This window comes from Brachyistius frenatus, unplaced genomic scaffold, assembly GCF_029030835.1.
Source record: "Brachyistius frenatus isolate BFR_SWC_R1_liver_20210118 unplaced genomic scaffold, ASM2903083v1 Contig_4, whole genome shotgun sequence".
NCBI classification, from domain to species: domain Eukaryota; kingdom Metazoa; phylum Chordata; class Actinopteri; family Embiotocidae; genus Brachyistius; species Brachyistius frenatus.
In genome coordinates, this window is record NW_027210603.1 from 5,734,492 (window position 1) to 5,756,629 (window position 22,138).

Below are 22,138 nucleotides of genomic sequence, written 5' to 3' on the forward strand. Positions count from 1 at the left end.
AATTCTCACTGGAAAAGAAAATTACCCACTGAGGGAATCACTCATTAGTTGAGGGATAGAGCAGCATGACAGCGAGAATATTCTAATACCCCTAACATTAAACATATTGTGAATGTGAATGTGCTGAGAAGTCTCATATGTCCAGTACACCCGAGTAGTGTCAGCACATGTGATCAAACTTTTATCAAACAGCAGAGGAGCTTCTAAACCAGGGGTGGGCAAACTTTTTGGCTCAGGGGCCACATTGACTTTTAAAATTTGACAGACGGGCCGGGCCAGCACCAGATGCATACATATCAAACATAAACATAAAAAAGGCATTACCGTGTTAATACTTACATTCACTTTTAGTGGGAACAGTGTTGTTGATCACCCTTCTTTGCCAGTGCATCTAAGTCTGGTGTTAGTTTTGTTGTGGCAATTCTCAGAACAGATCTGAGGTGTTCATCACTCAACTGGGATCTGTGAGGTGCTTTGTTGGTGTTCATCACACTAAAAGTCTGTTCACACACGTACGTAGAGCCAAACAACACCAGCATCTTCTGTGCCATCTTCTGGATGTTTGGAAATTTGGCTGCTTTAATGAAGCATAAAACTCATCCAGTTTAAGAGAGTTGAACTTCTCCTTTAAGACGGTGTCACATTGGAGATCAATCAGTTCCAACTGCAACTCCTGTGGCGCCGTTTCAGGGTCTTGTGTGAAGGGACACGACACCAGCTGAAGAGACAGGACACCAGCTGAAGGGACATGACACTAGCTGAAGGGACTTGTCAATTTTTCCAAAATCAGAGAACCGATGGCAGAATTCTCCGTGCAGGTCGTCCAGTGATTTCCTGTATGTCTTCATGTCGAGGACGTCTTTCAGCGTAGCCAGCGTGGGGAAATGAGCGAATGACTTGTTTGACATTTGCTTTGAGAATAAAGCTAGCTTGGTTTTGAAGGCTCTGACGTTTGTGTACATTTCATGGACAAACTGGTCTTTCCCTTGTAGCTTCACGTTCAGCTCATTCATGTGTGTCAGTACGTCCTCAGTAAAAGATAAATCACAAAGACAATCTGTGTCACTCAGCTCAGGAAAATTGTCAGCTTTCTCAAGTAGCTCCAAAAATGAGATAATCTCCTGTTTGAGCTCCAACACTCGTTGACATACTTTCCCCAAACTTAACCAGCGGACATTGGAGTGGTGAAGCAAGTCCTGGTGATCAGCGTCATTTTCTTCAAGAAACTTAATAACCTGACGATGGTGAAGTCCCCTCGCTCCAATAAAGTTAACCACTTTTACAACTGGCTTCACTACGTGGTCGAGCTGCAGGATGGATTTACACAGTGCTTCCTGGTGGATTATGCAGTGTAAGAAAATGACCTCCTGCTCAGGGTTGTCCTCTTTCACCCCCTCCTGGATTCTTTTCAGCAACCCGACGTTTTTTCCAGTCAGATTTGGCGATCCGTCTGTGGTAACGTTGGCGAGCGTACTCCAAGGTAGCTGGAGCCTCTCGATGACCCCCGACACGCCGTCATACGAGTCCTCTCCCCGCGTTTTCCCCTTCAGGGGTTCCACGGCCAAAAACTCCTCTGTTATCTCAAAATTGTCATTAATCCCTCTGATAAAAATTAAAAGCTGAACGGTGTCCTTTATGTCATTACTTTCGTCCAGTGCCAAGGAATATCATGTAAATGACTCCGCTTTTTTGTTTAGCTTGCTAGCCAAGTCTTCGTCAATCAGCTCAACACTGCGAGTCACCGTCCTGCATGATGAGCTCATGTTTTCTAATTTGTTCTTGCTCTCAGGACACAAGATGCCTGCTGTCTCTACCACGCACTCTTTGAGAAACTCCCCTTCGGAGAAAGGCTTGCTGGTCTATGCTGATTTGAATGCCAGCAAATAACTTACTTTCGTGCTTGATTCTTTATTAAAGGTGTTTTGCTGATCCTGCAAACTATCTGCCGACCTCTGAGCGGTCGCCGTCCGTTCTTGCGTTGACTGGTTGTTCGCGCAATTAGCATGCTCGGTGGAAAAGTGACGGCTGATGTTGTATTCCTTTAAAACCGCAACGGTTTCTTGGCAAATAAGACACACAGCCTTCAACCGGACTTCAGTGAAAAAGTATTTAGTCGTCCGTTCCTTATTAAACACTCGGCGCTCGCTGTCGACTTTTCTTTTCTTTGGCCCGTTCATTGTTGCAGATGTGTTCAGAGCAGCAGCAGAGTAACAACAGAGAGCAGCCCGGCCTCCGCAAAATCAAGTCAATGTATCACTGCGCCTAGTGCGCCACCTGGTGGACCGCTAGGTATTACAGGACAAGGTCAAATGAATGCAGTCATAATTATGATATGATTTGATTTGGGCAATTCTGTACCAATCTTCGGCGGGCCGGATTAAAAAGACCAACGGGCCGGATGTGGCCCGCGGGTCGTAGTTTGCCCACCCCTGAATTTGGAATCTAAAGCCATCTTCATAGTTTACTGCCACACATAAAATGTACACTGACAAACTGTTTACAAAGATAAAGAGGCCCGGAGATCTGCACAGTTTTTCCAATATGTAGAGTTGATGTGGAGTTTATAACCAGCATTGTCTTTTGTAATAGCAATATCAAAAAATATTATTTAAAAGAATATTTACTCATAAAAAAATATTAATATAAAATTGAATAAGCACTAAAACATCAAAAAGAGGAGTGTCTTCTTTGTCTGGCATAATACACTTTGGCATTGGATCACGTGATGTCAAAGTAGTCATCTTAACCGATGAGACACTGAGGGCCATCTGGCTCTGGAGATTCCTCCTGGTGTCAGGAGCACTTAAAAGAGACATGTCATGCCCTTTTTGGCAATTTCTCCTCAACTTATGTAGGATCATGATGTCAGACACGTGTTAAACCTTGTCAGACTTTCAAAACCTGATGCCTCCATTAACCCAGGTCTAACCCTCTCGGCCTGAATGCTGTGTACTTTTGAAAGAGGGTCCATAAACTTGCCTCATTTCCAGGTTCAACTCAATATATATATATATTTATTTATTTTATTTTTTTACACCAAATGCTCTCTTCCAAGCTATTTTGGGGTGCTGGCAGCTGTTTCCAATGAATGAGCTTTAATAAATTCACTAAAACTGCCCGCCCAGCACCAAACATTGGATAACGCTAGGAACTAGTATATGTTATTAAAAAACAAAAACCTGCAAAGTCTGCCAAAACATTTGCCATATCATGAAACATAGTAAAATAATGTCTAGAGAGCATGATTCTGCTCATGGATCCCTTATAATTTAAACTGTTAGTCTTTTCCAGCCATTCAAACTTAGCACTTGGTCACAGGCCCATCATGCTCCTGATCAAGAACCGCTTGCTTCTTTTGCCATGAAGGCTATAACTGCCCCATGACTCTTCTTGATTCCTCCTGACTCACCTAAAACACTCTCCAAGACTGTGATGTCATATAAAAATAGATTTTTGAACTTAGTTTGTGTTTTGCCTTACGCTCATTGTACTTCCCAACACTGTTACAGATTATTACCTGTGTAAGGTAAGGACTTCTTTGTTCACCTGTATTCTTACCAGATTCTCTTTGTTTTATGCGGCAGAAAAACTGAGACCTCCAGACAGTTTCTACCTTGTGCGATTCTGTGCTAGGCTATGTTTACAACAATACAATATATATATATATTTCATATTATATTTCTTATATGCAATCTCGTATTAATCAACTATTAATCCTCAGGCTATGCAACAGGCTGTTTCTGCTGAGGTCAGCGATCCTGTTGGGGTCAGCATGGGGTCAGCATGCTGATGCGCATAATAACAAGGCCACAGGCCGTTACCGGGCGGTAACGGTTGATGGCATGACCACTAGTTTGATCTTTTGTCTTTCTTATATCTTCCAAGTCATAAAACAGGAATAAGTTATTGACCTGAACAAACACGTCCCCACAAGGCAAGACCCCCACCTCGACCAATCAACAAAGGACACATCACCATACATTATTTTTTTGGTTTTCTGTACTATAAGAAGACTGGGTCAGGGAGAGTCAGACTTCAGACTTCGTGAACTGACACATACTCTGTTGCGGTCAGGGAAACATAGTCTGGACCCAGAGCTCTGTAAACTGGTTATTCTGCTGCTGTTAAATAAATATCTTGAAGCCTGACATATTCTCCTATTGCCTCAATACACGCAGGACTGGGGGCTGACACATATTGGCTTTGTACTAGCAGGAGCCCAAGTCCAACAACCTCCATTTTCCTCCCCTGTGAAATGTTTTGTTGCTCAGTCTAGTCATGGTTAGGGATTCAAGAATGAGGGCTTTTCATCAAAGTAGGGCCAAGTGTCAGCCAGTCCAGAAAGGGAAGACCACAAAACAGCAACTACACAGAGGAAGAAAACGTAACAAAAAAAACTAATATTTAACATGTAGTTATTATCTAAATTTACCTGGACAGCGACTTGTTGCAAAGAAAGGACATGTCCATCGCACCTGAACTGATGTCCTAGCTACATTTTCCATTTCAGGCTCCTCACTGATTGTTATGGCAGTGTCCACACCTGCATGGATGAAGTGACCATCAGCACTCTTGGGCTGTTCCTTTGATTCCTATCAGGCAGGCAGGATTTCTGAAAGCAATGTGTGGCAGTTTACAAATAATCTGTTATGAAAACAGGATATACTGTAGGATATTTGTGACTATATGTTAACTTTCCCCTGCAGAGTCAGTAATATTAGTTTGACCACTGTTTATGAGGGAATGCGAATACCTTTGTCACACCGCTTTAAGTGTAGCCTACTCCAACCTGTTCTTTTTTAATTGAACAGGAAACGCCCTAGACACACGGACATGCGGGGAAACGAAACCTATCTAACAAAATTTGGGTCATGCACTGTGTACAGATGGACACGCATCTAATAAAACAAAGATAGACTAAGTTAATAAATAATAATAACAATAATAATAATAATAATAATAATAATCCCACCGAAATCAATAGATTCCATCACCAGTGCTTGGACTCCTAATGAATAATTCCCCCTTGGTAGCCGAGTCATGTTTTTTCATCAGCGGCAGAAGAAATGAAAGACAGGGAAACGTAAACTAATATTAGCTTTCAATTTAATTTATGGGGTTTAGCTGTAACATAACTTTCATTTTTTGACCCAAAATGCAGAAAACGAAACCTAACTTTCGATTGGGATCGTTTTTTCTCGCCCGGGTTTCTTGGTTCGGCCCACAGTGTAGCCTACTCTTGACAGAGTAGCTGCAACACACTGCACTTATTTGATTTATTTCAGGAGAGAAGCTATGAGCACCATGAACACTCTGAATCAACAGTATGAGGAGAAGGTGCGTCCCTGCATCGACCTCATTGACTCTCTGCGCTCTCTGGGTGTCGAGAAGGACTTGGCGCTGCCTGCTATCGCCGTGATAGGAGACCAAAGCTCGGGGAAGAGCTCCGTGTTGGAGGCGCTGTCTGGGGTGGCTCTGCCTAGAGGAAGTGGTAAGTCTTTATTGCAACACTTTGCCTTTGGGCTCCAGTAAATACTTTATCCCTCAAATAAATGGCCATCTGAACAGTTTATCCTGTTTTCGTGCGTAACACCGGAGACCACTTCCTTGTCTTTTTCTCTTTTTTTATATCGACGGGGGAGGGGGGGTGTTCTGATTCTCATTCGTGTGAAATTAAGATAACAGAAATAAAAACTGGAGTGATTTCTTACGGGACGAATAAGGAAAGGATCGGAGGGAATTGGAGCAAGTGATGAATATGATGAGGATTTCCATTGCTGAAAATGCACAAATGAAGTGGGCTCGAGGTTCATGTGAAAATATCAAAAGCTTAAAAACAAAACAAAAAAGCAACTAAAACAAAAAAATCTAAGAAAATGGCATATACAACTGCATGAAATAAAAGCTTAATCATGAATGTATTTTTTTTTTATCAACATGCAAGTATGTGAATGATGTAAAAAGGGATTTAACCGATGAGATAAATATAAACCACCAGCTCAAACTTAGAAAGTTGATAGATGTTTTATTTATTTATTTTGTATATTTGAGATCAGTCTTTTATTTGAGCTATCTTGGTGCTTTTCATTGGCCAATTTCGTCAAGTTCACTGTTTCACTTTACCATTCTTCTCCCTGCCTTGTCATTGAAATACAGGCATTGTGACAAGATGTCCTCTGGAACTGAAGATGAAGAGAAAGAATGAAGGAGAGAAGTGGTATGGAAAAATCAGCTACCGGGACTGTGTGGAAGAGATAAAAAAGCCCGCAAATGTGGAGAAAATGATAAGAGAAGGTACACGTTATACAGTATACAGCATTATCTCATGACACTATCAAAAGTCAGGTATTGATGGGAGGTAGTTTTCTTGTTAAGGGATTCATCATATAGCATCTGTCTCTCTCTCCAGCTCAAGATAAAATTGCCGGTGCCGGGGTGGGGATCAGCGATGACCTCATCAGTCTGGAGATCGCCTCCCCTGATGTTCCAGACCTGACGCTCATTGATCTGCCAGGCATCACTAGGGTGGCTGTACAGGGACAAAACGAAAACATTGGTGATCAGGTATGCTAGTGTAGCATTTAGTACTATGGTTGTGTCTTACATTGTAGCAGATAGAAACACAGTTTAACTCATTATTTACCAATTTGCTCTTTTCATTTTTGAAAGCCAAAAAAAGCCAGCACCCTACTGCACCATTGCTCTCAATATAGACCCATTTTTAGCATGAAGAAAAATCCAAAGTTGAATTGCCTACCGTACCTACTTCATTGCTGACCTATGATAAGACAACTCCTGATAAGAATGTGTTCAGCGAATCAATGTCAATATGAATGTAGTACAACCTGAAATAATGTAGATTTGTTTTAGCCAACTCCTTACTTTTATTGCACCACTACAGTCTCCATTTTCATCCAGAGCCATCAGTATGGAAAGATGTTTACTGTTGATATAAAATGTTTGTTCAGCATTTGATCAGAACAAACATAAGCAGTGGTGATTTGATAACTGGACACTTTTCAAATATTTGTTATATAATTAATTAATACTTTCAGATAAAGAGACTGATCCAGAAGTTCATCACAAAACAAGAAACCATCAGCTTGGTGGTTGTTCCGTGCAACGTGGACATCGCAACCACAGAGGCTTTGAAGATGGCACAGGAGGTAGATCCTGATGGAGAGAGGACTTTGGGTAAATAGAACTTAGGTTGAAAAAAAGACTACCTGCTAGGATTTATTCTTAGATAGTCTGCTCTTTATGTCGTGCAGACTGTCCAGTTGTGTAAATCATGTTAGATCTGTCTCCAGTTAACCAATTGCCTGTGCAGAAGTAAAAGATAGTTTAAGTTTTCTTTGTCCAATTTGAAGTCACTATCTAGAAGATTTGTTTTGCTCTTTTTGGCGATACTTATGGATTTCACTTCCCAGAGATCCAAACATGCAGCCTGAATGGCGAGTGAGTGACAACTACCTCGCTGAACCACTGCGACTCACTCACGTGTGTGTCTGCACTGCCCGCTTGTCTGCCGCCAGCCCGATCTTTCTACATGGAGTTTCCGTGATTTTTTTTTTTTACCCTCATTTATAGCAAGACACACAGGCTAGAAGGAGAGAGAGACACACTGGAAAAGCTCTGCCCTCCACCTGTCAAATTATTAATATGATTTAATTACCAAAACTGTAGATCACGCACCGCAGCAGCAAGGTGTGACACGCATGTCTCACGTAGGTTGCATGACTGTTCTGACATGTTAGCATTGGCGCAGAGATGAAAGCCAAGACGTTCCGAGACCACCACGTGCAGGCCATTCAGGCAGTGTGTCTTCTTGAGATTTCCCCGGGAATTTTGCCACTGACACGCAGCTCATTTAGTTCCCAGTACTGCAAATGCAGAGGTTTTCATCAGTGGCCCACAGGCTCAATCTCTGCAGTGTGTTCGACTGTTGATCTCCATTGTGTTACCTCATTTAGCTGTAGATAGTGACTTAACAGAAATTTATTGAAGTGAAAATCTTTTTTATTGGTACTTTAAGCTATTTATCGAAGTAGTATTGTTATGTTTGAGTTATTATCATATTGTACAGTTGATTTAGCTTAATGTATAGTTCATTTTATGCTGTCATTCTTGCTATGGCAATCTTCGTTTCAAAATAATTAAAGCTGCGCATTTGGCAGTTATTTATTAATGTCTGTCAGTTTGTTTGTTTTTATGTTCATCCATACGTGTTTGCGGCTTAAGAGGAGGTGATTCTCTTATTCTCTTTCTGGATGTTTTATTTCCAGACACCACTACCACCATGCAGCTTTGCAGCATATAACCGTCTGAAATGTAATGACGTTACCTTTTTACCGAGTAAAGGCGCTGAACTCTGTAACAGTCAATACAAATTTTCCAGCTAGTCCTATAGGGTTAGAAATCCAACACTCTACTTCTCTCTCAGGTGTCATGACCAAGCCCGACCTGGTGGACAAAGGCACAGAAGGGACGTTGGTTCAAATTGTCCATAATGAGGTCATCCACCTGAAGAAGGGCTACATGATCGTTAAGTGCAGGGGTCAGAAAGAGATCACAGAGAAGGTGTCTCTTACTGAAGCAATAGCAAGAGAGGAAGACTTCTTCAGAGAGCATGCATATTTACAGTAAGTTATTTATTTTCAGTAATCATGCAAACAAGTGTGTGCTGTGTGTTAGACTGTGTTCATTGTATTCTGCAACTACTGATATGTGCTGTAGGATTCTCTATGATGAAGGTTACGCCACTGTTCCTAAACTAGCGGAAAATCTCACCCTGAAACTGGTGGATCATATCCAGGTGAATAATTCTCCCTGCCTCATCTTAATGGTTCACTGTCAGATAATGTTACCCACTCCCGCTGTTAATGCCTTGACCCCTGTGTGATTTATAGAAAACTTTGCCTCAACTGGAAGAGCAGGTAGAGAAGAAACTAAAACAGAATCATACAAAGCTGGCAAAATTAGGCAAAGGACCCCCATCTGAAGCAACTGGGAGAATTGGTTACCTCATTGATGTGAGTTCACTAGCTTGCACTTTTTGCTTCTTCATACCAGAGGTGTGACTAAAGTGATTGAAGGTTCTGTAAAAACTCATTCACGTGTTCTGTTCTTTTTATCTGAAACTTGTATCTCTTAGAGAGTGACAGCATTTACACAGGATGCTATCTACCTCATCAAAGGGGAGGACCTGATGTGTGGATTCAAGTCCAGTATCTTTCCCTTACTCAGAAAACAGTTTGTAGGATGGAAAGAAACCATAGACAGCTCTGGACTAACATGTAAGTAGTCAATCAACACCTTTATCACTTTTGATTTATCAGCTGTTGCTTCCACACTAAACACTGTAACTTTAATCTGATATGAAAAGCAAACTGCTGAGTAAAATAGTCCTTCTTACAATGACGGATGGAACATTTTGAAATATGAAATTATGTAACTTTTATTGCAATTATAATGCAGTCAACTGGAATATTCAGAAAGAAGTGACTCACTATGAACGAATGTACCGCGGAAGAGAACTGCCAGGGTTCATCAACTACAAGACCTTTGAGACAATGATCCAGGAGCAGATCAAACAGCTGGAAGAACCCGCTGTCCTGAAACTCAAGAATGTGGCAGGCATGTATTATCATGATGCTACAATAATTGTAGGCTATGAGAATACATAATTATAAAATAATAACTTATGGATATTATTTTGTTTTGTATGTTTGCCTCTTAATTTGTATTTATTTGTTTATTTTCTCTGTAGAAATTGTGAAGAAAGAGCTGTTTGAGTTGGCAGAGAGCAGCCTGGTTGGATTTCCTAACCTTGTCAGAACAGCCAAGGTATCATCTTTGTGACTTTGCTACTGTATAAAGGTCGTTTACTAGTGTTGAACATTTACTGACATTTTTTTTTGTGTGATTTAGCTGAAGATTGAGGCCATCACAAATGTGAGGGAAGCTGTGGCAGAGTCCACCCTGAGGACTCAGTTTCAGATGGAGTTGGTTGTTTACACTCAGGACAACACATACAGCAAGAAGTTAGGGAAGCGGAAGAGGGAAGATGTGTTAGATCCTCTGTCGGTCTCCTTCCAGGCCACCCTCAAAGAGATGATGAGACACATCAGAACCTATTACCAAGTATGTGTCATTTAAATGCTGTATATTTTATGTTGGCACCTCACACTATTTAATACATGCTGTCAAAAAATAAGCACATCCGTGGAAATCTTTAAATATTTATATATATATTTGGACCAGCAAATATTTGATATTTGATCCTCATTGATCAGCTCCCATGGCGAAAAGTGATACACTCAAACAACTGACACAACACTGACACTTTGTAGTCATTTTCACAATCTAAATAACTTAAAAAAAAAAAAAAAAAAAATGATTTAAAGAGTAAGCACACCCCAACTTTGATCACATCCTCAGATCCCACAAAACTGTAAACCAGGGTTCCAGATTAGGTGTCAGTGATAATAACGTCCTTAGGGAGTGACAGGTGGAACTTGCCTTATTTAAACCGCTGACATTGAGGGTCCATTGTTCTCTTTGCTGTGGAAGTGTGTGGTGTCATTATGCCAATATCTAAAGAGCACTAAGGCCTTCAGAACAAAGGTTTCAATGCTTATATGTCTGGCAACAGAATTAAAAATATCTCTTTGAAACAAGTCATTCCGTTGTAAAGGAAATCATCTACCAGAAGTGTAGATGGCCATGAACATACAGAGTTTTTTTGGCCACAGCAACTAACAGGAGATGTGTAGTCTAAAAATTTGAGCGAACTGATGTCAAACACTGGTGGACTATTATGCAAAACCCAATGTGTCACATCTGCTTAAGGGAGCAACACTATCTTCTGAGGTCAGGGATGTACTCACCTATTGAAATTTTTGTGTGATAAAATAGGTAATTTACCTCATGGTGATGTTCAAGTATATCACTTTCATCTGTTTCAACTAGGAGCAAATTTTTAATGGTTCAAATATGTCCAAAAATGGACAATTTACATCGGATGTACTTTTTCACATGATTGTACACAGTTTTTAAAGATATATTTTATTTTGGTTAATGTAATATTACTTACTAAAAAACATTTGGCTGAAATCATGTCTACTTCTTGTACAGTCCAAATGAAGATATACAGATATGTTACATATATTACAGAGAAGACAATGTAGTAGAAGCTTTAAGTTGCCCCTCTATTTTCCATTCTCCGAACCACAGATTGCTGGCCAGCGTCTAGCTGACCAGATCCCCCTGGTGATCCGCTACCAGATGCTGCAGGAGTCTACCACTCAGCTGCAGAGAGAGATGCTGCAAATGCTTCAGGACAAGGAGAGAACCGAGAGCCTACTTCACGAGGACAGTGGCATGGGAAATGAGAGAGTTCGCCTTAAGAAAAGCCTAAAGCGCCTGTCAGAGGCACGCAATCTGTTGACTGAATTTGGGTTGACCATGTAAGACTTCAAAACAACACAAAAAGCCTAAAACCACATTTCAAGTTAAAGAAGTTGCCAAATGATCAAATTTATGAAAATTCTACTTTTTTTGGGACAAGACGACCAGTAGTTAGGAAGCATACCTATTCTGTCCTCAGAGTAGGTGTCAGACCACACTTCGACAGATAGCGAACATACTGTTGTATAGAGAGTCAGACGAAGAAGTAAAGTTGAATGAACGTTTACTGTTTGTTTTCCTCTTCTCATGTACAACAATCTTTTTTGTAAAACTGAAATAAGGACAAAAATAAATCACTCAATCAGTATGTATGTCAAAATAAAATTACATATATTTTCTGATGTACCACACATAAAACACTGTGCTAAATTACCTTCCTTTTCAACAAACAAGGCATGGCTTGATAATGCTGAGTCATCACAATGCTTTACCTTAACTTAGATGCTAAAAAATACTAGCTCCATAAAAACGTCCCTCTTTATGTTAAAGTTCTATGTAAACATTCAATAAGCAGTACAATTCAGCACACATGATATTTTGGTACTCACAAGCATTGCTTCTCAAGGCACTCAACGTAAGAAAGGCAGAGGATTAGCTGCTCACATGTGATCCCTCACCTCTGCTGTGCGCTGGAATCAGTGCTCTGGCCACATCATGTGACCCTATTGGCCAATGAATGAAAAGAAGACTTCTGCTAAAACTAACTGCAATAACACATGCAACCACCAGGGGGATAAATTAAAATAATCTAAACATCAACCCAATAGACAGAACAATACCACAAGGTCAAATGGCGTTGTTAGTGATTCTTAAGTTCCGCACTGCAACTATGTAAATATAGGCACACAAAAAACAAAACAAAAAATTCAAATATTCCAATATTTAGTAAAATACAAAAACGTGTTACATGTTCTATCCATGTTAAAACTTTTTATTGAGACAACTCAAAGACAGTTCATTTTCTATATGGATTTCATAAAGGTTTCCAGACTTTATTCTTCATTGTTAGTTTTCCATCCTGTGTTATTATTGTTGTGAAAGAAATGCTTAAAGGGGATTTAAAAAAGATAGGATCTAATTCTTAGAAATTACATTTTTAACTTAAAAATAAGAAGATAAGGTTGTTGATATTAGCTAGGTAAAAATGATGATAGTCCAGAACAATAAATATGTTGGTCCTGAATTGTAAGATAAGCATATCTTCTGAAATAAAACTTAAAATATACTGTTTGAATGCCTCATTTAATGTCAATCCTAGAATCATAGAACAAATTGGATTAGTCTAGTAAAGATGGTCTTTCCTGCACCAGAAGGTCCAAAGTTGGCTTGTTGACAAAAAAAAGACTGAATAAACTGATGAGGAATTCCAGCTATGTCCTGTGGTACCCCCATGGACTCATTGGAGGACAAAAGGGAGAGGAGAATGCCAGACAAGTTATCATCCATCTTGGACAACACCTCCCACCCCGTTTGCCATCTGCAGTTAGAGATCAGAGAGTAATCTTGGAGTTTGACCTGCAGCATTTAAAGGACTCTGGGAAACAGAACTCCAAGCACCATGTCTGGTGAACACCAAAGCATGGTCATCAACACACTGAGACCACCACTATGATTAATCATTGTGGTGGCAGCATCATGCTAAGAGGGTGCATCTAGGCGGCAGGTACAGCAAAGGAGACTGGTCAGATTCAAAGTGGAATGAATGCAAAAGAAGACCTACTCCGAAGTGCAGCGACCCGAGACCGGGGCGATGGTTCACCTCTCAGCAGGACAGTGTTCCAGATACGGACCACGCTTGATTTTCTTTAGGACAAATTCTCCCTGTTCTTAAGTGGCCCTATGTAACATCTGTGGAGACTTAATGGCAGCTCTTTAATGCCGCCCATTTCAATCTGACGTACAGTGCATCCGGAAAGTATTCACAGCGCTTCACTTTTTCCACATTTTGTTATGTTACAACCTTATTCCAAAATGGATTAAATTATTTTTTTTCCCTCAAAATTCTACACACAATACCCCATAATGACAACGTGAAATACATTTTTTTGAAATGTTTGCAAATCTATTAAAAATCAAAAACGAAAAAATCACATGTACATACTGTAAGTCTTCACAGCCTTTGCCATTACACTCAAAATTGAGCTCAGGTGCATCCTGTTTCCACTGATCATCCTTGAGATGTTTCTACAACTTGATTGGAGTCCACCTGTGGTAAATTCAGTTGATTGGACATGATTTGGAAAGACACACACCGTCTATATAGGGTCCCACAGTTGACAGTGCATGTCAGAGCACAAACCAAGCCATGAAGTCCAAAAAATTGTCTGTAGACCTCCGAAACAGGATTGTCTCGAGGCACAGATCTGGGGAAGGGTACAGAAAAATGTCTGCAGCATTGAAGGTCCCAATGAGCACAGTGGCCTCCATCATCCGTAAATGGAAGAAGTTTGGAACCACCAAGACTCTTCCTAGAGTTGGCCGCCTGACCAAACTGAGCGATCGGGGAAGAAGGGCCTTAGTCAGGGAGGTGACCAAGAACCCGATGGTCACTCTGACAGAGCTCCAACGTTGCTCTGAGAAGAGAGGAGAACCTTCCATCCAGAAGGACAACCATCTCTGCAGCACTCCACCAAGCAGGCCTGTATGGTAGAGTGGCCAGACGGAAGCCACTCCTCAGTAAAAGGCACATGACAGCCCACCTGGAGTTTACCAAAAGGCACCTGAAGGACTATCAGACGATGAGAAACTAAATTCTCTGATCTGATGAAACAAAGATCGAACTCTTTGGCCTGAATGCCAAGCATCATGTTTGGAGGAAACCAGGCACCGCTCATCACCTGGCCAATACCATCTCTACAGTGAAGCATGGTGGTGGCAGCATCATGCTGTGGGGATGTTTTTCAGTGGCAGGAACTGGGAGACTAGTCAGGATGGAGGGAAAGATGAATGCAGCAATGTACAGAGACATCCTTGATGAAAACCTTCTCCAGAGCGCTCTGGACCTCAGACTGGGGCGAAGGTTCATCTTCCAACAGGACAACGACCCAAAGCACACAGCCAAGATAACAAAGGAGTGGCTTCGGGACAACTCTGTGAATGTCTTTGAGAAGCCCAGGCAGAGCCCAGACTTGAACCCGATTGAACATCTCTGGAGAGATCTGAAAATGGCTGCGCACCGACGCTCCCCATCCAACCTGATGGAGCTTGAGAGGTCCTGCAAAGAAGAATGGGAGAAACTGCCCAAGAATAGGTGTGCCAAGCTTATAGCATCATACTCAAAAAGACTTGAGGCTGTAATTTCTGCCAAAGGTGCTTCAACAAAGTATTGAGCAAAGGTTGTGAATACTTAAGTACGTGTTATATTTTCGTTCTTTATTTTTAATAGATTTGCAAAAATTTTAAACAAACTATTTTGACTTTGTCATTATGGGATATTGCGTGTAGAATTTTGAGGAAAAAAATGAATTTAATCCATTTTAGAATAAGGCTGTAACATAACAAAATGTGTAAAAAGTGAAGCGCTGTGAATACTTTCCGGATGCACTGTAGTTTGACAGGATCTGCCAGGAGGAATGGGGTAAACTGCTCAAATTCAGCTGTATGCAAAGCCTATGAAGAGAAGACTGGAAGAAATGTGTATTTTAGAGGCTTCACAGAACTGAATTAGGGATCTGAATTAAGATAAATCAATTAATACATTTGTAAATTGATAGATTTTAGTTTGATTTTTCATAAATTTGTTAACAATTCTAAGCGTGTTTTCACTTTGTTATAGTGTAGTTGGGCAAACATGTCAATTTTATTCATTTGAAATAAAACCAACATGATAACGTGTGCAGACGTGAAGGGGTCGTACCCTCTGCACGGGTAGACATGCATTGGAAGATGGTAGCTACGTCATGTTTGTCCCATCAGCAGCAGGAGAAATGAAAGACAAGCAAACGAAACTTAACATCCTTTTGATTTCTCTGACGGGGATTGTCTGCATTACTGCAGCTCGCATCCCCCCCATCCTGATGCCTGCAGCCGCTGACCGCTGACGGACAGAATATTTCAAGTGAAGGACTTAAATCAGTTCCCTTTTAAACAAATGTGGTGAACACACACCTGACACTTGATCTATTTAAACACGCCCAAATGCGGGAAACGAAACCTAACTTTTCATTGTGGGAATTGTTTCTCTGGTTCTGCCTACTGTGCTCTGACTGAGTATATAGGCTAGACGATTTCCTTGTTGCTCGATTAGGTTTTTGTCAGGAGAGAAGCTATGAGCACCATGAACACTCTGAATCAACAGTATGAGGAGAAGGTGCGTCCCTGCATCGACCTCATTGACTCTCTGCGCTCTCTGGGTGTCGAGAAGGACTTGGCGCTGCCTGCTATCGCCGTGATAGGAGACCAAAGCTCGGGGAAGAGCTCCGTGTTGGAGGCGCTGTCTGGGGTGGCTCTGCCTAGAGGAAGTGGTAAGTTACAACCTAGAATATCTATCTATCTCCCCCCCCCCCCCATCCTTTTTTCTCTCTCTCTCTCTCTCTCTCTCTCTCTCTCTCTCTCTCTCTCTCTCTCTCTCTCTCTCCCCCCCAATCCATCCATCCATCCAGGACCACAAATGTTTGGCCAGGTGGCAGGACAACCCAATGCTGAAACACACATTACACAGCAGGTGTAATGCCTGGATGAGGCACTGTGCCAAGTTGAAGGCCACAAAAAAATTCCAGGCAGCAAGAATGCTACAATGAAGAAAAAAATAATCTGCCTATATTTAAACAAAAATATCTACCTGCTAGTGGTGGTAGAGAAAATACCATCACTGTGTTGCGACTCTGTTTGCACTTCTGCTGGCTTTGTACAAAAAAACAAAAAAACAAAAAATGTCATGCCCTACTTTTTTGTTTGTCAGCAGGTAAAAACAGACAAACTACAGAAGTATCCCTGTTTACATTTGGAAATTTCATAAGCTATATAAAAAGGGAAATATTGATGTTTGATTAAAATTCTCTTGCACATTTGTACTTCCTGTAACATATTGTTAAACATTAATTTTGATCCAATTTTTATTAAATTGATTTCTGTTATCTGACATAGTCTACTGTTTTTCACAATTTCATCATGCACACTTGGTCTCACTTTGAGTCTTTTCCCTCTCTCCCCATTCACTCGTCATAAATCCAGGCATTGTGACAAGATGTCCTCTCGAACTGAAGATGAAGAGAAAGAGAGAGGGAGAGCAGTGGTATGGAAAGATAAGCTACCAAGACAGCGAGAAAGAGATAGAGGACCCTGCAGATGTGGAGAAAATGATCAGACAAGGTACAGTTTACAGTACATCCTTCTTGCATATCACTATAAAAAGCCTGGGGTCAATGGAGCTACTGGATTTTTTTTTTTTAGGTTTGAGCAATAATATCATGTCCTTGCTCTCCAGCTCAAGATGAAATGGCCGGGGTCGGGGTGGGGATCAGCGATGACCTCATCAGTCTGGAGATTGCCTCCCCTGATGTTCCAGACCTGACGCTCATTGACCTGCCCGGCATCGCCAGGGTGGCTGTAAAGGGACAACCAGAGAACATTGGTGATCAGGTAGGTTAGTTCTGTGGCCCAAATCAGTGTGCCACAGTTTCTTTAGGACAATTTTTTTTGTAGTTTGTTGACATTGTATTTTGTGAATGATCCAGATCTATCAGGATAGTAATCTACAAAAATCTTGAGTTTTAACCTGCAACGTGATGTCTCATGAATAACTTCCTGTATTGGCCACCACCCTTGCAAAAAATAAGACTGCTATTCAAATCTCTGGACACTTCACTCTCATGTTAGGATTAGAAAAGGCAAAACAACCATTTGATAGTTGTGTAAATTGTACCTTGATGTGCAATATGAATTAATCCTTTCAGATAAAGAGACTGATCCAGAAGTTCATCACAAAACAAGAAACCATCAGTTTGGTGGTTGTTCCGTGCAACGTGGACATCGCAACCACAGAGGCTTTGAAGATGGCACAGATGGTGGATCCTGATGGAGAGAGGACTTTGGGTAAGTAAGACTGATTTTGAAAAAAGGGTCACTTGGCTCTTTGGAAAGTTACTCAACTCTAATGCCCGGGACATACAGGCTGCGTGGAGTGTGTGTCCACTGCGTATTACCAGATATGCTGTGGCTGAGAGTCGTATCATTGAATCAATCAGATTCTTTTTGACTATTGATTGTTTGAGGTCTGACAAATGGCAAGTTATAAACCAAAAAGCAGGCAAATGATTTTTGTTTACCCTCGTTCAGAGCGAGACACACCGACACAACACAGAGGAAAGAGAGGGAGAGGGAGAGAGCACCAAGAATATGCTGCCCTTCACCTGGAAAAGTATTGCCATGAAATAATTAGAGCCTACACTGAGTTTTTGCTGTGATTAAATAGTGTGCACGTGATTACAGGGATTGCTTCCTGTCGGGAGAATCCTACAAATTATCACTCGACCTGTGTAGAGAACAACAAAGAAGTCAGACACAGAATCTTACTTTGTACAAAGGGCACCCTGCACAGCGCACACACGTCGCTATGACAGAGTCGCGCTGAACAGTTCCTTCTTCCTTTATTTATAGCAGAAGCTTATGTACAACATAGCTGAGCAGGGGCAGTCCCTGTTCATGGGAAAGTGATAACAGTTGGAAGGAGGAATACAAAACAACGGTCTGTTGTGCGCAGGCGGGGGAGGCCGGAACTACCTGTTCCAGCCTTGGAGATTGTGGGTTTGCTTCTCACGTTAGTTTGTGAGTAACAGAACAATTTTCTCCTAACACTTCCTTTTCTGTTTTGGCTGGAAACTGTGGGGCTGCATGAGTACAAAAAATAAGCGGTGGGTCTATTCCTTTAGATGATGCTCCACATGACTCGCATGTGAGACACAGGCAGTATGGCTGCTCTAACTTGTTAACATGGACGACAAAAAGAAAACAAGTCACGCAGGCCATGTGTCCCTTGGATTAGGTAGTCTACTTTCTCTCTTTCAGGTATCTTGACCAAGCCTGACCTGGTGGACAAAGGCACAGAGGAGGTGGTGGTTGAAATTGTCCATAATGAGGTCATCCACCTGAAGAAGGGCTACATGATTGTCAAGTGCAGGGGTCAGAAGGAGATCACGGAGAAAGTGTCTCTTACTGAAGCAATAGAAAGAGAGAAAGACTTCTTCAAAGAGCATACATATTTCTAGTAAGTTCACCATACTGTATAAACACTACATGGTAAAGTGTTTGGCAGGTTGAGCAGCATGTACTCAGTAGCTTTTTGGTTTTTGCTGTAGCACTCTCTACAGTGAAGGTCAAGCCACTGTTCCTAAACTGGCTGAGAAACTCACACTGGAGCTGGTGCATCACATTGAGGTGAATTGCTCTTATTTCTTCACCTTAACAATTTATGGTATGAATCAGTGGTTAGTTTTCTCACGTTTGACCTGTGCTGTGATTTACAGAGATCTCTGCCGAGACTGGAAGAGCAGATCGAGGAGAAACTAGCACAGACTCAGGCAGAGCTGGACAAATATGGCAATGGCCCCCCATCTGATGCAGCTGAGAGACTGATGTTCCTCATTGATGTGAGCTCCCTTACGCAACATCCCGATTACAGCACATGGCTTCATTTGTTTGTCCATACTTATCTTTAAAATGAAAAAAAAATACTTGTTTGTGCTGCAGAAAGTGACAGCATTCAATCAGGATGCCATCAGTCTGACTTCAGGAGAGGAACTGATGTGTGGAGAGAAGCTCAATGTCTTTTTTGTGCTCAGAAAAGAGTTTGGGAAATGGAAGGTGCACCTGGACCACTCAGGAGAGAAATGTGAGTACATTATTTTGATCTGATGTACAGCTGTTCATTGGCACAACTCTGACACATATTTTGGTGCGTTGCAGTTAACGAGAAAATTGACCAAGAGGTGGAGGAATATGAAGAAAGGTACCGTGGAAGAGAGCTACCAGGCTTCATTAATTACAGGACCTTTGAGGTCATGGTCAAGGAGCAGATCAAACAGCTGGAAGAGCCAGCTGTCAAGAAACTCAAGGACATTGGAGGTATATTCTTCTTTTAGTATGTTTTTTGCAACTTTCTCTTTTGAGATTTCATTGTGTTGCTGTGGAGTTAAAAAAAATAGTTTTTTCATCACTGTTAAAATGATTGTCCGATCTTTTCAGATTTTTTTAATATTATTTTTTACAATTAGTAGGGGTGGTGCAGGGCAACTATATGGTTTTTGCGGGTGAGAAACTGCTTTTTCAACGTACTTTGAGCAGGCATGTTGGAGAACTCAAATGCCATCGTGCCACAGAACATCAAAGTAGACCTCAGTGTTGACAATCTGACCAAATTCATGGTGTACAACACCACGAATGTCCAGAAAACACCACGCTGCAGATGGGCCTTTGTCTGGTTTTGGACAGTGACGTTCTGCTTCTTTTTGAAACACGAATGTCCCTTAAAAAACCTTGCTCGGCCCACTGCTTTGTTGTCATAGGCTTCATTAAGCATTTCAAGGGTCGTTGTTGCCTATTTCCTGAGTTTGGCACAAAATTTATGTGCCCACTCTGGTCATGTCCTGGAGAAATTGCAATGCGCCCGCAGCAACTTTCACAAAAATGTGTAAAACTCAGCTGCTGATATCCATCAAGCAACAAAACTTGGTATGTAGTCTGGAAGGTTATAGCTTCCCCTCGCTGTGCTACAGCTTTCACGTGCACCAGGAGCAGACTCTGAATTTTTTGATTGACACTTGTAAAGCTGAGTCTTGCCACTTTCATTTACTGTTCATTAATTTAGTTCAGATTGAATGTGGTGAGCCTATGTTCAGCCTGAAGAAAAAAATAAGTGTGTAACTGATGGTTTAGTGTCACATTTACCCAGTACTATGCTCTTTCTTTATTGTTCCAATACAACCACCAATGAAGTGCTCAATGGAAACAAAGCATTTGTATCTTGTATTTCTGTTTTCTCCAGATGCCATGAAGAAGGTGTTCATACAGCTGGCCCACAGTAGCTTCATTGGATATCCTAACCTCATGAAAACAGCCAAGGTAGTCATCTACTATGAGTTTAGCTGCTGCCACTCTTAAAAGTTGTATTTATTAATTTAGTTATTTTTTTTCTGTCAACATAATTTGCATTATCATTTGGGAATGTTCACACTGACATGAATCTTTTCCAGGCAAAGATCGAAGCCATTAAGCAAGAAAAAGAGTCCACTGCTGAAAACATGCTGAGGACTCAGTTCAAGATGGAGCTGCTGGTTTACTCTCAGGACAGAACCTACAGCGGGAGTTTGAGTGAGCGCAAGAGAGAAATGCAGGATGAGCAGGAAGACATACCTGAAAGAAGCATTGTGTACTGCATGGATAATCATGCAACACTTCAGGAGCTAATGTTGCACCTTAAATCTTATTACAATGTAAGTTTTAATTTAGATAAAAGATTTAAAAACAAAACCAATGACAGTATGGTTTAGACAGAGCATGTTTTTCAGGGACTGTTCTTGTCTGTCAAACTTTTCTTTCTCCTGCAGATTGCCAACATGCGTCTGGCTGACCAGATCCCGCTGGTGATCCGCTACCAAATGCTGCAGGAGTCTGCCATCCAGCTGCAAAGGGAGATGCTGCAGATGCTTCAGGACAAGGAGAATGTGGAGTCCATGCTGAAGGAGGATTTTGACATTGGCACTAAGAGGGCTAGTTTGCAGAGTCGCCTTGAACGACTCCTGAAGGCCCGCAAATACCTGGTGGAGTTCTAGAAGGCAAGACCTTGCAGCATGAGTCTGTTGCATGTACTGCTTTCATCTGTTAGGTACAATGTTTACTTGTTTTCCATGTACCTACTACATCAGAAAGTTTATTTTTATGTACTGTAATATATTATTCTATTGTTTCTATTATTGTCTTATTGCTTCTGTATGCTGCTGTTGCGAAAAAATGTCCCCTCGGGGATTAATAACGTAAATACCTACCTACCTACTCCTAGTTTCATTACAAAAAAGTCAGTCCAAAGTGTTTGATTTTTATTACATGGCAAATACAACGTAACTCACTATGTAAGTCATGTCCCCTGTTTCGGTTTAGTTGAATTCCTTCTATGAACTTTATTAAAGATTTAAAATGTATCCAAAGGTATCTTTTTGTTAAAATGTGTTTATTCAAAGAATAGATTTGTTTAATTCAACTTGATTTTATGGATAAAACTACTCAACCTAACAATCTATTTACTATAATTTTAAACAAATTTAGAACAACCCAAAAGATAAAAAGATAAAGATACTTCATTTTGCCTGAGACTTGTTTCTACGAGGGCAAAAGTATATATCAATAGTAAGTCTAAAATCCTTGTAATCACTTTTTTTTTTAGTTTATCTAACAAAGTACTCTCTCAGCTATTGGGCTCAAACTACTGTACTCAAATAGTCAGTATGAGTAGAAAACTGTACTTTAGCGCCCCCTTGTGAATTTAAAGAGGAACTGGAACAGGGAAACTGATCAGACATTCTAATACTCTAAATATATGAACATAAAATATCTTCCTCCATAAACAAAAGTGATCCTCAACTTTCAGCAATCAAAAGACCACAGTTCAGTCCTGACTTCTAGCTCAGCAACTAATGAATTATATTAAATACACCAATCAGCCATAACATTAAAGCCA

The 22,138-nt window shown here is 41.0% G+C and overlaps 3 protein-coding genes across 3 annotated transcripts; 2 read left to right on the plus strand and 1 right to left on the minus strand.

Annotated features, from left to right (window-relative positions):
* Positions 1–686: 686 nt before the first annotated feature.
* On the minus strand, positions 687–1,595 carry LOC138631050 (general transcription factor II-I repeat domain-containing protein 2A-like; the record flags this gene model as incomplete). The annotated part of the gene is made up of 1 exon (XM_069715768.1): positions 687–1,595. A coding segment is annotated over one exon (909 nt), but the record flags the coding sequence as incomplete, so codon positions are not given.
* A 3,667-nt stretch (positions 1,596–5,262) lies between these two features.
* Positions 5,263–12,690, plus strand: LOC138629112 (interferon-induced GTP-binding protein Mx-like). Its single transcript, XM_069712608.1, has 12 exons — positions 5,263–5,491; positions 6,157–6,294; positions 6,410–6,564; positions 7,056–7,194; positions 8,444–8,642; positions 8,737–8,815; positions 8,910–9,032; positions 9,155–9,296; positions 9,478–9,636; positions 9,770–9,846; positions 9,931–10,143; positions 11,236–12,690. The coding sequence occupies exons 1-12, from the start codon at positions 5,296–5,298 to the stop codon at positions 11,470–11,472; spliced, it is 1,857 nt and encodes a 618-aa protein (XP_069568709.1). The 5' UTR covers positions 5,263–5,295; the 3' UTR covers positions 11,473–12,690.
* A 2,939-nt stretch (positions 12,691–15,629) lies between these two features.
* Positions 15,630–21,359, plus strand: LOC138629120 (interferon-induced GTP-binding protein Mx). The gene is made up of 12 exons (XM_069712622.1): positions 15,630–15,932; positions 16,642–16,779; positions 16,895–17,049; positions 17,364–17,502; positions 18,475–18,673; positions 18,765–18,843; positions 18,933–19,055; positions 19,156–19,297; positions 19,372–19,530; positions 20,450–20,526; positions 20,658–20,897; positions 21,012–21,359. The coding sequence occupies exons 1-12, from the start codon at positions 15,737–15,739 to the stop codon at positions 21,234–21,236; spliced, it is 1,872 nt and encodes a 623-aa protein (XP_069568723.1). The 5' UTR covers positions 15,630–15,736; the 3' UTR covers positions 21,237–21,359.
* The last annotated feature ends 779 nt before the right edge of the window (positions 21,360–22,138 follow it).

Bases quoted from the DNA above. Each gene is read 5' to 3' on its own strand.
- LOC138629120 (XM_069712622.1), top strand. From the start codon at position 15,737: ATGAGCACCATGAACACTCTGAATCAACAGTATGAGGAGAAGGTGCGT. The intron at 18,844-18,932 runs GTGAATTGCTCT...TGTGATTTACAG, and splicing joins AGCTGGTGCATCACATTGAG to AGATCTCTGCCGAGACTGGA. The intron at 19,531-20,449 runs GTATATTCTTCT...TGTTTTCTCCAG, and splicing joins GAAACTCAAGGACATTGGAG to ATGCCATGAAGAAGGTGTTC.
- LOC138629112 (XM_069712608.1), top strand. From the start codon at position 5,296: ATGAGCACCATGAACACTCTGAATCAACAGTATGAGGAGAAGGTGCGT. The intron at 8,643-8,736 runs GTAAGTTATTTA...TATGTGCTGTAG, and splicing joins AGAGAGCATGCATATTTACA to GATTCTCTATGATGAAGGTT. The intron at 10,144-11,235 runs GTATGTGTCATT...TCCGAACCACAG, and splicing joins ACATCAGAACCTATTACCAA to ATTGCTGGCCAGCGTCTAGC.